This window comes from Poromitra crassiceps (assembly GCF_964638095.1).
Source record: "Poromitra crassiceps genome assembly, chromosome: 3".
NCBI lineage: Eukaryota > Metazoa > Chordata > Actinopteri > Beryciformes > Melamphaidae > Poromitra > Poromitra crassiceps.
This window is the reverse complement of record NC_139625.1, coordinates 32,623,572-32,637,101: the sequence shown is the minus strand read 5'-3', so window position 1 is coordinate 32,637,101 and position 13,530 is coordinate 32,623,572. Positions and strand designations below refer to the sequence as shown.

The 13,530-nt window shown below is 43.6% G+C and overlaps 1 protein-coding gene across 1 annotated transcript; it reads right to left on the bottom strand.

The window, feature by feature from the left end:
- Positions 1-660: 660 nt before the first annotated feature.
- Positions 661-6,118, bottom strand: cfd (complement factor D (adipsin)). The gene is made up of 5 exons (XM_083634110.1): positions 6,066-6,118; positions 5,392-5,548; positions 3,586-3,724; positions 2,907-3,197; positions 661-1,064 (listed from the first exon to the last, which is right to left on the bottom strand). Exons 2-5 carry the CDS (start codon positions 5,535-5,537, stop codon positions 915-917), a joined length of 726 nt encoding a protein of 241 aa, XP_083490236.1. The 5' UTR covers positions 5,538-5,548; positions 6,066-6,118; the 3' UTR covers positions 661-914.
- Between the last annotated feature and the right edge of the window lie 7,412 nt (positions 6,119-13,530).

The window sequence follows — 13,530 nt, the reverse complement described above, 5'->3', positions numbered from 1 at the left end:
CTCCAAGTCAAAATAAAAGTGATGTGATGTATAGTTTTTGAGATATTAGCGTTTGTTTTACACAACTCATACTAGTTAACTGATGCAGTGCCACCCCTTCCGGGTGCTTTTTTGTTGTCGTGCTGTCACGCTTGTCATGGAGGATCAGGTTCAGGGAAAGATGACTATCACCATGGGCTTCTTGTTAGGATGCGGATAATGGATGAACGTCCAGGAAACTTCTTTCACCAGATTAACAATATTTATTTGCAGCAAAGTGTTTGAGCATGGGAAGAAAAGCACTATGGAGAACACTAGGAGAAAACACACATGGGCTGCTTAGCTCAGTGCTCCTGCCGCCCCTGGCGCCCCATGCAAAGATGTGTGAATGAGTGACTTCAAATAAGGAGTGAGGAGGGGAACTCAGGTGAACTTAATTGGGACAATCAGTGAGGGAGCCAACAGGTGAACAAAATAACTCATCAGTGCGGAGTAAAGCTAAGGAAAGAAGTGAGGTAAAGGAAGTGAACTAGGCGAGGAGAGGAAGTGGAAAAACTAAGGATAATGATCTTTAGAACAACACTGATTCATCCTATTAGGGAGAAAATTGGAGAAGAGCAAAAAAGAAAAAGATACTACACAAATAAAGACATATCTCAGTGTGATAAACTGTATTTTATTGATTTTTTTAATAAATTGCATTGATAATATCATGTGAAATACAATATACTGCTTAATCTGTTAATAGCTTGGCTTGTAGTATTGGCACCATTTTGCTGCAGCTTCTCTCTAGACAAGTATTGTCCAACCTTCAAAAGAGCAATGAACATAGAATCGGTGACTTTGCAGCAGCCCTGTGGCAGCATTGTGCTGGAAACATGGCAGAAATGTGTACATGTCGTTATTGAACAGCGATGGTCTGACAGCAGTCTGAGTTACAGGGCCAGGGTGTTGTCAATCCACTGGGTGTAGTGGGAGATAATGGTGTATATTCCAGGCTTCTTCACTTGGCCACATTTCTTTCCTCCATTTGAAGTGATTCCCACGGCCACCCCATTGAAAAGCAGAGGACCTCCAGAGTCACCCTGAAACACAACAAGAACACATTGAAAAGCAGAGGACCTCCAGAGTCACCCTGAAACACAACAAGAACACATTGAAAAGCAGAGGACCTCCAGAGTCACCCTGAAACACAACAAGAACACATTGAAAAGCAGAGGACCTCCAGAGTCACCCTGAAACACAACAAGAACACAAAGAGACCTTTAAGGTACAAACTGAGTTTCATTATTAAAGCTGCACCAGACAACATCATTGGTGGCCCACATGGCAGCAAAAGGTAAAAAAAAAAAAAGGAGGAAAAAAAAGTATTACATTATTATTATTATATTTTTTTGGAGGCATTTTGCAGGAAAGCAGGGAGGGAGAGAGGGGAGGACATGCAGCAAATGACTGCAGGTCGGACTCGAACCCGGGTCAGCTGCACAGAGGACCAAGCCCCAATGGCACGCGCTCCACCAAGTGAGCCACTGGGATGCCCCCAACATAGCAAACTCTTGATGAAATGAAACAGGAGAGACGAGACGAGAGGAAAATATCTAATGTTAGTGAGTCACAGCCTTCTCTGGACGGAGTGCTTGCTGCTGTTTAGGAGAGGTTGTAGTTTAGGAGAGGTTGTAGTTTAGTTGTCGTTTAGGAGAGGTTGTAGTTTAGTTGTAGTTTAGGAGAGGTTGTAGTTTGCTCTTCAGGTTTGAGTTCTCACTGCCTGTGGGTAGAGCCGTGGCCATACCGGTGTCGGTGCAATTTCTGATCGGGTCCAATTTCAGGTCGGGCAGGCATTTGATTGGCTGTACGTCGGGCACGTGGTGGGATTAACGTGGGCAAAATGGCCGACAGCTTTAGATTAGCTAACAAGCTAACACTAAGATACTGATGTTATCAGACATGATAGACATTAAAAATATGAATCAGGGTTAGGGTTAGGGGTTAGGGTTAGACCCATGGGTTAGACCCCGTTGTGGACCCCGAGCCAAGCACTTGCGGTAGGGTGAGCTGAATCTGTAAGGCGAGTAGATCCTGTATCTACGGACACCACGATGTTATTTGGGATCTCTTCTTGTTGCAGCCTCAATTTCTGGTTTAGGCTGATGAAACCGGTGTATTGTTACATCTTGTCCCGTGTAGATGGACTGTATTTAGTGTGCTTTTTCTAGTTTATCGACTACTCAAAGCACTTTACACCTGTACCAAATGTTATTCCTTTGTGCTGGAATGGTTCAGTTAGTTTGTATTCTGACCCATTTAGAATAGTAGCCTATGTGGTTGTGCAGCCTACCTAAAAGCAAAATACATGTAAAAGGCGGGAAAAAATAATAAGAAAAAAAAGGCAACATAATGAGTGCCAGACAGTTTAGGCAATTGCAGAAAAGTGAGAGTCCATTTAGTTTACTTTTTTCGATACAACTGAGATTATGATAATTTAGTAAACCCTGTCTTTCTGGTACTCCAAGCAGATTGAAACAAGTGCTCATTCTCTGACTCACTCACTTTAATTCACTAAGTCTAAAGCTATAGAGGAGTTTCCGCCCCAAAACGGTGATGTTATTATGACTTTTATGACTTCAGACTGATTTAGAAGAGATGGGACGTTAATAGAATATGCAGGGGGATTTTCTGCAGACTTCTAGTTCAGAACTGTTGGCAAAGCCTGGCTAAAAGCTCATTTTGACAAGAAACCTAAAAATTATGTGATCAGAAAATCAGCATCCAATGAATTGTTAATAGAGCTGCCTGTCCATCGATTACATTATAGATTATTTTGCTCTCTAGTTTTTCATGTGCACAGATATTGATTCAACTGTCCCAGAGTGAATCCTTGTATTGAGTGGAATTGCCCTTTAGGATAATACAGTCAACAGTCAACTTACTTCACATGTGTCTTCTGTCTTATATGGTTCATTGCAAGGTTTGGGGCATAGCTTGTAGGCACACATCATGTTGCTGGTGAACTTTCTGCCATAGTAGTCGCTGCGTGCACAGCGACCTCGGTGGACCACTTCAATGAACAGCTCTTTGAGCTTGTCTGTTCTGCCCGCCAGGTTGTTGATGGACCCCCAGCCGGCCGCGTCCACCTCAGTGGCTGTGCCAGGGTTGGTGCCGTTTGCTCGCAGGTATTCCACCACTTTCACAGCTTCAGAGTCCACAACGGGATGATCCAACTAGAAGTCACAGAGAAAACACATGTCGGCTCTCAAAGGTGCACCTACACTGAATGTAAAACATATATAAGGAAGTATTGTGTACCCACTCTCTGTCTCTCTGCTATCTCAAAGTGTAGAAATATTTAGCCTGTTTCCCAAATAAATGTTTTACTTGATAGGGTTGTTGATCAAGACCAATGAGTTTGCCAAGTGCTGATATTTCTGGCTTTTGGAACTTTCTGGCCTCTACTAAAAACTCCCTGCCTGCTGACATTCTGACACTCCAACACTATGAAACCTCTTCTGAAGTATTGCAATCATGTTACAGAAAAAAAACAGTTAATTAAATTGACCATGCATTGAAAAACCCTGTATCAATAGCAAATGACACAAAATAGTAAATTACCTTAATCAAAGCAATGTCGTTATCATAATTTGTGTTGAAATCTGGATGATTGTGAACTTGCAAAATGTCAAAGCTTTGCTTCGTCTCTTCAATCTCACTCAGGGAGTGGACACCCAGGACTACTCTCCTCCCATTTGGCCTGTGGAAACAGCACATCATATTATTGAGGAACTGCCTGCCCTGCAAATCAAAAACTGTCCTACCAGAAAGATGTTCAACAAGCAGAAAGACTTAAGCCCACAGTGCAGTGGTGTGGCCATTCAGCTTTATGGCACCACGCCCACTCCCACCACCCACATCCCGCTAGCCACTCCCCATATCCACCCGTCGACTCTCTACCACCTTCCTATCCCTAGCTACGGCCCTTTTTCAATAGCCCCCGCCCCGTCCTTGCCCCCCCTCCCACCACCCACATCCTCTAGCCACTCCCCCTACCCACTCCTCGAATCCCTACTCTCTACCACCTTCCTATCCCTAGCTACGACCCCTATCCACCTTATTTTTGAATGCCCCGCTGTAAAATAATCATGGTTACAAGGTCCGGTTTAACGTGACTTGATTGTTGCAGCTTGCCATTTCCTAAAACGTTATTCTACTTGATTTGAAAACTCTGCAGGCAAGATGGCCGCCTATACTCCCTTGTACCCTGGCTGAATTCCTAGCCCATAAACTAAGTATGTAACATACCAAATAAAACAAACAGTAATGTCTCTATTTGATGTAGAATGCAGAGGACATGTAACTGTTTCGTTAAACTCGCGTTCCAGGAATATTGTATTTACTGCGCTGCTCTAAAATAACGTTACTGGCACGCGCCTCAGAGAGCCTGTTCGTCCTGGAAGCCACTCGCTTTGCGCCAGAACACAATCGATTTGGAGGTGGAACACACCAGGATTGGCGAACGCCAACGCCAGTGCCCAGAACTGTCAAATCAAATCATTGACAGAGACGCCTGGCCGCCTCCGAGTATTTTCAGTGTATCAGAGATAGATAGCTAAAGAATGTGATAAATATAGCCATGTTATAAACAACAAACTAACACTGGTGATCCGTATGGAAACAGTGTTACTCGAAATGGTTAAAAGTTATATCAATTTGGTCATTCAGTGGTGTTTTACTGCCATGTAACATAGCTAGCTAGCCGCTAACATTAGCCACAGTAAGGGATTACACATGATGCATTGCGCTCTTAAAGGAATATTTATCGATATATTATTTATTAACGAGATTTTTGCCAAACTGGACCTGATTAGTGATTTGCTCCGTTCGCCCAGACGGGTGTCAAGCTGTCAGCAACAAGGCTGGGAGGATTACACCGGAAGAAGCACCCATAGGCATCATGGCAGCTAGAAATAAGGTGGATAGGCCCTTTTCACAGCAACCTTTTTAATGTGGCAAAGGAGGAAGTCAAGCAGGTGTAACCAATAAGATGAATGAGGGCCCTGACACTTGAACACCTAAATGGAATGGAACAATCATTAATGACATTGGTTACACCTGTTTTACTTCCTGCTTTACCATATCACAACGGTTGCTGTGAAATGGGTCTGCTCCCTTCACTAAACATCCATGGCTGGCCTGGTGGTCCAGTGCCTTGGGAAAAAGTAGGTTACAGCAATACAAAATGAGAAGAGTCCAGTAATAGGTCATTTTACCAAGTGTGATCTTAGATTGGGTTTTTATTGGGTTTGGGTTAAGTTTGTCTTCCACTGACGAACACAACTCAAGTCTTGTGCTGTTCTCTGTTTCATGTATTCTTCCTGTTTTCCAAAACAAATCGTGGTGCTGAGAACATGACCTACTCACCCTGATGGTAGACAATGTGCTGCAGTCATGACCCACTGATCTGCTATGAGAAAGCCTCCACACTCGTGTTTCAAGGTCTCTCCCTCCGTAACCTGGATGGAAGCCATGTAGGGCCGGGAGTGGGCCGCCGCCTCTCTGCCCCCCATTATAGCCTCAGCTGAAATGATCAAATCACAGTTTGAGAAGTTTAGTTACGATAGATTAGTTAAGATAGAGTGGATGAGTTTTAAAGATAAGAGTTAATAAGAATAAGTGTTGAAAAAGAAAAGAAAATATTGATGTAAATCAAAATGTAGTCATCATCAGTCCATGCAGAAAGTTATTAATCATTTTTTTTCCACAATAGACATTTGAGCTTTTCTCAAAATAACATAGTAACAAAATACAATCAGTAACATTTGAGAGAAATAAAATGAACTTTATTGCCTACATGTTAAAACCTACATGTAACAAAATATAGGTACAATCAGCTGAAAGTAAAAAAAGTAAACAAGGTCAAAATAGAATGTTGCATACAGACTATAGATCAGCATTATTAGAATAGCAGTCTACCTGCAACAATATACATCTGCAAAGAGAGAGGGGGAGAGTAAAAAATGATAATAACTTGCTACAAAGTCATCATTGACAGATAATCAGAGAGTTATTAGAAAGCATGGTCAGAGTAAACTCACTCTGTGAGATGAAAACAACAACCCAAACGGCAGCAGCCAGGAGCAGCTCTCTATCCGGGGCCATCATGGTGTGAGTCTGCCTTGACCAGCAGCAGCTGCTGTTTTAAAGGCTGCAGCTCAGCTCAGAGGGGAGGAAGCATCCATCAAGCAGATGGTGGGAGGCTGACAAGCCCTGTTCCCCGTTTCCCAGCTGCAAAAACAGGAAAGCAAACAACATCTACAAGACCTACTTTCACTTTTATAGATCACTTTCCTAGCTTCTACTTTCTTAGCATTTCTTGACATAATAACAAGCCTTTTGCTGTACCATGGGTGCATCCTTTTTATGGTGTGACTTTATAGTACACTATATGACTGGGAATCAAACCCCTTAGCCTGTTGCTAGTTGTACTCAAGCAGCCTGACAACCTCAACCACCAGGCCCCTGCAAGACAGGGCCAGGAGAGTGGGAGGGACGGTCATCCCAGCGTCCACTATCTTTTCCTGTTCTGCCCTACATGTGGGTGAAGTTTGATTCAAGGCAGGGTAAACACACGTGTAACCAATAACATTAATGAGGGCCCCAGCACTGGAACACCTAAATGAAATGGACATTGGAAACCATCATTCATGTTATTCGTTACACCTGTGTTTACCCTGCCAAAATGGCTCCTGTGGAAAGGGTATATGCTCAACAACAGGCGCTTTACAGAATTCAAAATATAAGGAAGAAATATTAGGTGCTGTTTGCACCAGAAATAATTCTCTATCTTTCACAGTTGCTTGCTCCCAAAGGAGTATAATTAGAGTATAATTTAGTAGAAATATAGAAATGATTACTGTGTCATTATTGTGCTCCTTAAAGGGATACACCACTTTTTTGGAAGTTTAGCTCATTTGCCACATCCCCCCCACATAACCAAGATACACCATGCCTTACCGGCACTGTCCCCTCAGTGTACAGTGAGCTACAGTCGTGAAGTTAGTAATTATCGCCATAGAATGGAGGCTAATGGTACAGATTACATTACATTAACCCTAGTTACATATGAACTATTTGTAATTACACATGAACACCAAATGTAATTACACAGTAATTACCAATAGTTCTAAATTACGTTCATATGTAGTTACATTGTAACAGACCTGTAAAATGGAGTGAGTCTGTTCAACTGTAGTTCATATGTAGTTACATTGTAACAGACCTGTAAAATGGAGTGAGTCTGTTCAACTGTAGTTCATATGTAGTTACATTGTAACAGACCTGTGAAATGGAGTGAATCTGTTCAACTGTAGTTCATATGTAGTTACATTGTAACATACCTGTAAAGTGGAGTGAGACCGTTCAACTGTAGTTCATATGTAGTTACATGGTACCGGACCTGTAAAGTGGAGTGAGACTGTTCAACTGTAGTTCATATGTAGTTACATGGTACCGGACCTGTAAAGTGGAGTGAGTCTGTTCAACTGTAGTTCATATGTAGTTACATTGTAACAGACCTGTGAAATGGAGTGAATCTGTTCAACTGTAGTTCATATGTAGTTACATGGTACCGGACCTGTAAAGTGGAGTGAGTCTGTTCAACTGTAGTTCATATGTAGTTACATGGTACCAGACCTGTAAAGTGGAGTGAGTCTTTTCAACTGTAGGTCATATGTAGTTACATGGTAATGGACCTGTAAAGAAGCTCCTGGCTGGGACAGAGATTGCTAAAACCCAGTGGTGGAATCGAACCACTGAACTTCTGATTGCAAAGCAGGCGGCTTTAACCACTCAGCCACGAGGGCTTTCCAAATTTCATGGTGGAGTTTAAGATAACTGTATGTCAGTCAGATGTAGTTGCTGTCACTTCATAGCTTTGTTATTATACACAGAGACTTGGGGGAAAATATTGATACTTTATTTAGTTGTAGGTATGATTTTGTCCAGAATTCCCATACAAAAATTCTAATAAAAGTATTGTAGGTATAGAGGTAACAGTGAAACTATAATCAAAATAGCCATTCTTCTACATTCTAATTGTTAGCTTATTGTAAATGAGTCATTTCCCCATCAATTTCCCAATTTCTCAATTTGTTGGGGACCCAGTTGAAGCCCCTCAAAGACCCCTTTGGTCACCAGACCCCCGGATCATCTCTCCCCAAAGTCTATACCCCCCCCCCCCCCCCCCAGTCTATAAATCCCCTAATCCGCATAAGGGGGGAACTCCCCCCTATTTGCTAAATAAATTGTATGCACTGTGCTCTAGAAACATTTAGTTATATTTAAAGATTTTAAATAAAAATACATTCTAATAATTTTCTGAATTTTGGTGAAAATAGTCCCATGAGCCATTTACAGCTCATGGGGGGGGGGGGGGGGGGCGTTAGTCACACTGCAGAAATGCATTCACATTAATCAATATTGCCTGTCTTTCAAGCTACAACTAACAAAGTATCAACATTTTCCCCCAAGTCTATGCTTATAATAACAAAGCTAGGAAGTGACAACTACATCTGACTGACCTACAGTTATCCTCTCAAACTCCATTAAGAAAGCTGGAAAGCCCTCGTGGCTGAGTGGTTAAAGCCGCCTGCTTTGCAATCTGAAGTTCAGTGGTTCGAATCCACCACTGGCTTTTAGCAATCTCTGTCCCAGGCCAGAGCTTCTTTACAGGTCCGGTGCCATGTAACTACATATGAACTACAGTTAAATAGACTCACTCCACTTTACAGGTCCGGGACCATGTAACTACATATGAACTACATTTGAATAGACTCACTCCACTTTACAGGTCTGTTACCATGTAACTACATGAACTACAGTTGAACAGACTCACTCCATTTTACAGGTCCGTTACAATGTAACTACATATGAACTACAGTTGAACAGACTCACTCCATTTTACAGGTCTGTTACAATGTAACTACATATGAACTATAGTTGAACAGACTCACTCCATTTTACAGGTCTGTTACAATGTAACTACATATGAACTACAGTTGAACAGACTCACTCCACTTTACAGGTCTGTTACAATGTAACTACATATGAACTACAGTTGAACAGACTCACTCCATTTTACAGGTCTGTTACAATGTAACTACATATGAACATCATTTATAACTACTGGTAATTACTGTGTAATTACATTTGGTGTTCATGTGTAATTACAAATAGTTCATATGTAACTAGGGTACCTGTAAAATAAAGGGTTACCCACATTGTTTGTCAGCAATAGAGCAATCAACTATGGAGCACAGTCTATGACAACTACAGCTTCTGAAGGAACAGTGGTACAAGTTTAGGTTAGTGGTACAAGGTTGGTTAGTTTTTTTTTTTTTTTTAAGAAAGAGAGAAGTTAAAAATCTGCCAAAACACACATCTCACGGCGCCAAAATACATGTTGTGCTTCGGGTACTCACCACACGATGAAATGTTAATCCAAAATGCACATAATCTGTCTTTTTGGAAGGAAAAGAGGTAGCCGGCACTACTTTCCAAACATGGCCGACGACCTCTTTTCCTTCCAAAAAGACAGATTATGTGCATTTTGGATCAATATTTCATTATGTGTTTTATGCATTTTGGATTAACATTTCATCGTGTGGTGAGTACCCGAAGCACAACATGTATTTTGGCGCCGTGAAATGTGTGTTTTGGCAGATTTTTAACAGCTGTACCATTAGCCTCCATTCTATGGCGATAATTACTAACTTCACAACTGTAGCTCAGTGTAAACTGAGCGGACAGTGCCGGTAAGGCATGGTGTATCTTGGTTATGTGGGGGGGATGGCAAATTAGCTAAACTTCCAAAAAAGTGGTGTATCCCTTTAATGATCTTTCATGTTGCTAATCATGCTGTTTAATCAACATCTTGATGTGCCACATCTGTCACGTGAACTTAACCTAATTAATTGAGGTAATATCTGCATATGAGTCCTTCCAAATCTCAAAAGCTGCAATTATCTCCTATGCCAATTGGGGCCGCCAAAGAGTAAAGTTGCCTTGTGCTGCTTTAAATTTAAACAATTCTGTGTGGAAGAGGTTATCATTCAATGCAGCCACTCCTTACTATTAAGTGTCATAACATTTGGTGTATTGCTATCATTTGTGCCAGGAAGTCTATTTTGTAATAATATATAAAAATAGTAAAATGTATGATCAACATTTAAAACCAACAGTTGTTTCAAGTGAAGCAAGTGGAGAGAGTGTGAGGGTGTCCCTTCTTACATTTTTTCCCCTTTCAAACATATTTCTGAGTATTCTTGCTTGCCAGACTATCTCTGTTTCACACTGTACCAGCACAGGAGAGAGTCTGGCTGCTCTTACTCTCACTCTGATATAGTGGAAAATAATGCTCTGTTATCTTTACAACCATCCACCGAAAGTACCAATAAGCAGGCCAAATCTTCGTCAACTTCTATGCAAGGAGTCGATTGGTTGCTGCCACCTTCTTGCCTCTGGATATGGTGATGTTCTGTACATGAATGCATCTGCAAATTGTCTCCATCTGCTGGATGCTGTTTATCATGGTGCACTGAGATTTACAACTTTCTGCAAACACCTTACACATCACTGTTCTCTGTATTCCTTAGTCAACTGGTCATCTCTCTCCATAGTGTACAAGTTGTATACTTGCTCAATGATACTCGGTGACGACAAGCTTTCTCAGTTTCCGTTTCTTTATTAGCATCTCTTAGCTTCAGTGTTAGCAGTGTGCTTCTAACAGCATTCAGCACAGGAACTTAACTGGTCACCACCATACTGCGCATGCGTTATCTCTGCATGACCTAATCACTACGCAATGCACGTAACCTTACGCCTAAAGTAGTCCCTACATGACATCTCCCCTCTTTTGAGTCACAGACATGCACATGCAGTAGAATAACATTTCGGTGCTTTTTAGAAAAACATGTATAACTGACGAGACATTCTATAATGCTGTTGGTCTTCTGTAAACAGATACACAGAAAATGCTTCACTAGGAAAGTGCACAACTTCGTAAAGTGCCATAAACCTGAACTTCGATAAACAACATTAACATTTCTTTTTTTCTTTTCCATACATTTTCATTATCACATTTATGTTTTATATTCATTCCTCCCCTGTTTCCCCCTTTTTTTTTTCCATAACTCTTTTATTTTCCCTCCCCAAACTATCCTGAAGTGAAGGGGTCCGACTCCCCAATCACCTCCATAGCTGCCGGAGTTTATTGTGCTCCATTTGGGCAAGCTATGTGTTAAGCAGCAACATAGTCTTTATACTTCTCAGGCTGACGGATGACTCTTCCCCTGGAAGTCACCCGAGCTTGAGCAGGGAGATGTCCCACGGCCTCCGGTGGAACAGTCTCTCTGGCAGGTGAATTTGGAAGGGGCGAGGCCGGAGGTGAAGGCTGGGGTGGTGATGGCTGTTCGCTCACCTGTGCGCCCTCTGTCTCACCCGGCTCCTGAACAGGAAGGAAGGTTGGTCGCAGGTGGCGTCTGTTCCGCCGCAGTGTTCCGTGGTCTGTCTGGATCATGTAGGACCTCGGAGCTGAGTGTGGCTGTTGAACCGTCCCTGCTGTCGTCCAACCTGACTCGCCGTCAAGCTTCACTGCCACGCTCTCCCCTGGATTGAGGAGTGGAAGTGATCTGACGCCGTGGCGTCTGTTGTAGGCCCGCCTGTAGCCCGCTTTTGCTCTGGCATCAGCTTCGCGTACCTTTGTGAAGTCCGGCCATCTTGGAGACAGGACTTTGTCGACTGTGGGCACTGTCGTTTTGATCTGGCGGCCCAACATTAGCTGTGCAGGACTGGCACCCGTGGCTTGTAGTGGTGTGGCTCTGTAGCTCATGAGAGCCAGGAACGGGTCATCCTGCCGGAGGATCTTCTTTGCAGTTTGTACCGCTCTCTCAGCCTCCCCGTTAGACTGAGGGTAGTGGGGACTGGAAGTGATGTGTTTAAAGTCATAAGCTATAGAAAAGCTTTTAAACTCCCTACTTGAGAACTGTCCTCCGTTGTCTGTGTATAGCTAATCTGGACAGCCCCACCTGGCGAAGATGTTCTTCAGTCGCGCGCAGGTGGTCTCACTTGTCATGTCGGGCAAGTGAGCTATTTCCAGATAGCGAGAGAAATAGTCAATGACGATCAGATAGTTCTGCTTTGCGTACTCACAGATATCTGCTCGGATCCTTTGCCAGGGCCTTTCTGGGAGTGGTGTTGTGATCAGAGGCTCCTTCCTCTGTGTCGGTCTGGACTGCATGCATTCAGGACACCTTGTCACCAGCTCCTGAATCTCGCTCTCTAGCCCAGGCCACCACACACTCATGCGTGCCCTCTCGCGACACTTGATGATGCCCTGGTGTCCGTCATGCAAACGGTGGAGTATGTCACCTCTCATACTGTGCAGGACGACGATGCGGTCCCCGTACAGCAGAAGTCCTTTTGAGGTTGACAGGCTGTTGCCCCACTGGTGATATGCTTTAGCTTGTGCTGGGACGTTACTCGCGTGCTTTGGCCAACCCTGAGTCACCAATCTGCTGACCACTTGTAGCTCATGGTCCGCCTTAGTCTCCTGCCTGATCCGCTCCAGTTTGGGAGGAGACACGGGCCATGCTGTGTGAGCTGCATCCTCGAACACTGCAACGTCACAAGTTAGTTCTGACACTTCACTCAGTATCAACGGTAGTGGCTGTCTGGATAGTGTGTCGGCTACTGTTAGTGTTTTGCCCGGCACATACTCTGCAGTGGGGTTGTATCGCATTAAGCGCATGAGCAAACGCTGGCACCTCAGAGGAACTGCATCAAGATCTTTGTTATTGATAAGAGGGACCAGTGGTTTATGGTCTGTGTGGACCGTGAAACTATCTAAGCCATACAGGTAGGTCGAGAATCTTTCACAAGCCCATACTACAGCTAGAGTCTCTTTCTCTATCTGCGCGTAGCGCTTCTCAGCATCAGTTAATGTCCTCAAGCAGAACGCTACTGGTTTCAGTCCCTCAGCATGCCGCTGTAGCAGCACGGCGCCTAGCCCGTAGCTGCTTGCGTCTGCGCTCACCACTGTGGGTTTGTTTACATCATAAAAGGTGAGAGTGGGTGCGGTGGAGATTAGTTGCTTTACCTTGTTGAAGGCGTCGGCTTGGGCTGCGTCCCATGTCCATGCAGCTTCATCTTTAAGCAGGTCGTTGAGGGGTTGTACTGCATCTGTCAAGTTGGGCAGGTATCTCCCCAGGTAATGAACCATGCCCATGAACATTCGCAGGCCTGGCACGTCCTCTGGTGGCTGCATCTCTGTGATGGCACCTACTTTTGAGGGATCAGGGTGGATGCCTTCTGCGTTGATGCGATGCCCCAAGTAGTTCAGTTGCTTTTGGCGCAGGTGACACTTCTTGTCATTCAGCTTCAAGCCGGCATCTTTCAGGATCTGGAGAACGCTCTGAAGCCTCCTCTCGTGCTCCTCCTCATCCCTTCCATGGACGAGGATATCGTCCATGTAGACCTCGACTCCTTCTTGGTCTCTGAACAGCA